The sequence below is a fragment of the Neophocaena asiaeorientalis genome, unplaced genomic scaffold (assembly GCF_003031525.2).
Source record: "Neophocaena asiaeorientalis asiaeorientalis breed wild unplaced genomic scaffold, Neophocaena_asiaeorientalis_V1.1 scaffold698, whole genome shotgun sequence".
Taxonomy (NCBI): Eukaryota; Metazoa; Chordata; class Mammalia; order Artiodactyla; family Phocoenidae; genus Neophocaena; species Neophocaena asiaeorientalis.
Window position 1 is genome coordinate 2,450,590 of NW_020171993.1, and position 3,392 is coordinate 2,453,981.

Below are 3,392 nucleotides of genomic sequence, written 5' to 3' on the forward strand. Positions count from 1 at the left end.
AGAGTGAGTTTCTAGATCAGCTTAGAAGGGCAGTGTTGATTGGTATCGCGAGGAGAGGGGTTCGGTGGGGCCTGAGGGTCTCGAACCTCTCTCCTCTTGTTCCCGGTGAGGGTGGAGCTGGCCAGAAACTTATTCTCAGCCATCACTCCGCCCCGTCCTTCAATCGCTCTGTCCTGGTAGTCTTCTGGGTGAGAGGTCGCTTAATTCCGCACTAGCTGTACAAAGGGAGGAGTCTTTCAAAAGAAATCTACAGAAAAGAGCTTTGGGAGAGTTGGCGCTGCATTTACTCCCTGGCGCCCCAAGCCCAGAAAAGATTGCTCCTCGTCGGCTCCCTCGAGCCTGGCTGGGAGCCGAGGCTGGTCAGTCTCGCTGTCCGCGCCGCCCCCCCGCCCCCCTCCCCGGGTGAGGAAGGGGTTTCCAGTCGCAGACTTCTCTCGCCCCAGAGCTCAGAAGGCAATATTTTTTTAACCTGTCTGTGCCCCCGCCCTCCTCACGCCAACACACCCGGCCACCTGGCCCGGCTCCACTCGTTTGCTGTTGAGTTTCCGACCGAGATTCGGAAGAGCGTGTGGGAGGCGGCGGCGGCGGCTGCGGCGGTGGGGAGAGCGCTTCGGGGAGCCGGGCAGTTTGGGGGAAACCTAAGCTCCCGAGTCGGCTGGGGTTCTTTTGTTCGCTTCGGAGCCTGGGGGCCGAAGATGTCGCCGCCTTAGGGGAAACCTAAGCTCCCGAGTCGGCTGGGTTTCTTTTGTTCGCTTCGGAGCCTGGGGGCCGAAGATGTCGCCGCCTTGTTCCCCTCTGGGTGGGAAAGCAGAGTCTGGATAGCTGAAATGGGCTCTCTGGGAGAGACTGCGAAAGATGGGGAGAAAGTTGGGGAGACAGGCGGGCCCCGCGGTGGGGAGGACGGCCGAGCCCTCTGAAGGCAGAAGCGCCAAGGGCTACAAGACCCTGCAGTTCACCAGCACCGAGCGCCCAGACTGAGACCCCGGTTCTTCGCACAGGCTCCGGCTGTGCGGGGTCGCGAAGTTCCCCTGTGGGGAATGGGTGCGCGGGTGTGGATGCCCGCAGGGAGTCTGAGAGAGGGCTGTGAGGGACTGCGGGCTGAGCGAGTAACACGGAGACAGGGACAGTACAGTTCCAGGTAGATGTTAGTTTCAAAAAGGCCGTCCTTTAAGCCAGGCCCGAGGGCCCACTCCCTGATGAAATCGGAGAGACTGGCTGCGCTCCCTGTGTTTACTCAGGTCACTGGGCCGCTCTGGACACCACTTCCCATGACCTGTCCTGTGTCTCTGAGACCACAACCTCCGGGCAGGGGCAGGGAAACTCGACGGTTAATCGTTTCCTCAGATGGGAACAGGACAATTGACTTGATTCACCACCAAACATCTGTTCATTGGGTGCTGTTCGTCCCCCGATCATTTTCTTCATCACCAACAATCATTTGTTGGAAGATTTTCAAATTTCATTACTTCTAAATGTGGTACTTGTTGATAGGTATTTAAAAATAACTGGTTGAACAAAAATTTAAAAATAATTTTTATGTTTCAAATAAGCCCTGCTGATCTGGCTTTCTATAATCTGGGAGAGGAAGGGACCTGGCTCCCCAGGAGCTCTGTCCGTAGCTCCCCATTTCTCAAGTCTCTTCTGCCTCTTCATTTCCCCTAGGACCCTTGGGGATGGGTGAGAGGGCAGAGCTTCTCCATTTGGGTCAATGACTGATTGCACAATGGCCCTTTCCTCCTTCCAGCTCCCCTCCCTCCATCTCACACTTTTTTTTAACTTACTTTTTTTTTTTTTTTTTAACCATATGGTGTTGTCCTCTATTTCTTAGGGAGAACACTGAAAACAATAACTCCTCCTCCAACAAGCAGAATCAACTCTCTCCTCTGGAAGGGGGCAAGCCGCTCATGTCCAGCTCAGAAGAAGAATTCTCACCTCCCCAAAGTCCAGACCAGAACTCGGTCCTTCTGCTGCAGGGCAATATGAGCCACGCCAGGAGCTCAAACTATTCTCTCCCAGGTTTAACCGCCTCTCAGCCCACCCACGGCCTGCAAGCCCACCAGCATCAGCTCCAGGACTCTCTGCTGGGCCCCCTCACCTCCAGTCTGGTGGACTTGGGGTCCTAAGGGGGAGGGATTGGGGCCTCGAAGCAGCGACTAGGGACACTTGTAAATAGAAATCAGGAACATTTTTGCAGCTTGTTTCTGGGGTTCTTTGCGCATAAAGGAATGGTGGACTTTCACAAATATCTTTTTAAAAATTCAAACCCAACAGCAATCTCAAGCTCAGTGCCCTCTTCTCTCCAACTCTTTCCACTTTTGCATTATTTCCCCTCCCAGTGTGGAGATCAGGGAAAAGGAAAAAAAAAAACAACCCAAACAAACAAAAATATCCAGTCACCCAGTCTTGGTTCTGGGCAACCCGTGTTCCTGCTTCAGTAGCCTTTCTTTTTTCTTTTTCTTTTTTTCAATGAATGGGAATTACAAAATCAACTGGATTTTAATTATTTCATTTTAATTTATTTATGGAAAAATGTTTTGAGAAGAGGAAAAGGAAATGAAAATGAGAGAGAGAGACAGAGAGAGAGGAGATCAAAATAGTGAAAAGATCCTCCAGCCTGGGAGGAACTGGTTGCATTCTTAAGGTGAATAGGAAAAATATGATCTTATAACTTTTTTTTGATGGGGAAAATTAAGTTTACATTTTCATATTTAGTGTTAAACAATTTTATGTAGATTAAAATGAAAGAACAGTATTAGGGGAAAAAACAAGTGCCTAAATGTCTTAATGCTCTCTATGTGAGGCAGTTAGAAATAGAAGTGACCATTAGTAATACAAATGCTTCTGTCAAATTTAGTGGGGGTTTTTGGTTGTTGTTTGTTTTCTTGGGGTTTTTTTATGGCAAACTTTAAAAATGTACCAGTGTGAAAAAACACTTTCCTGAATGCCATTACTTCTCATGCCCTTGAAGCTTTCTTATCTGTAGCCTACTCCTGTTAAGGGTTTCTCCTGTTCCTAGTTTCTAGCTTGCAAAAATAGGTAACAAATCTAGCAACCTGGTATTTGTTACTAAAACAGCATGTGTTTTCAGGTTTCTTTTCTATTGTACCTAAACCAGTCTAAATTAAAACTTAGTAGAACACCAGGAGTACTGATTCTGTTTCTGAAAGGTGAGTTGTGTATTGCTGTCATTGGGCCCCCCCCCTTTTTTAAACGAATAGTTTTCTTGCTTTCTTACTTAATGGTGGTTATGAATTGCAGGGTACTTTGAAGGCCATCCCCTGAACCAAGAGTGGTGACTGAGTTAATTATATGACAGAAAAAGAGTGAATTTAGCTTTGGGGTATTTATTTATTTTTTTATTATTTAGAGATGCAGTTTTGTTTACCACTAGC

The 3,392-nt window shown here is 48.4% G+C and overlaps 1 protein-coding gene across 1 annotated transcript in view; it reads left to right on the forward strand.

Moving 5' to 3' along the window:
* SIX1 (SIX homeobox 1) overlaps nucleotides 1-3,142 on the forward strand; it is a 4,510-nt gene extending 1,368 nt beyond the window's left edge. Inside the window, exon 2 of the mRNA XM_024748392.1 lies at nucleotides 1,829-3,142. Within this exon, the coding sequence (XP_024604160.1) occupies nucleotides 1,829-2,123 (295 nt within the window). The 3' untranslated portion in view covers nucleotides 2,124-3,142. The remainder of the gene's footprint in view (nucleotides 1-1,828) is intronic.
* Nucleotides 3,143-3,392: the final 250 nt, after the last annotated feature.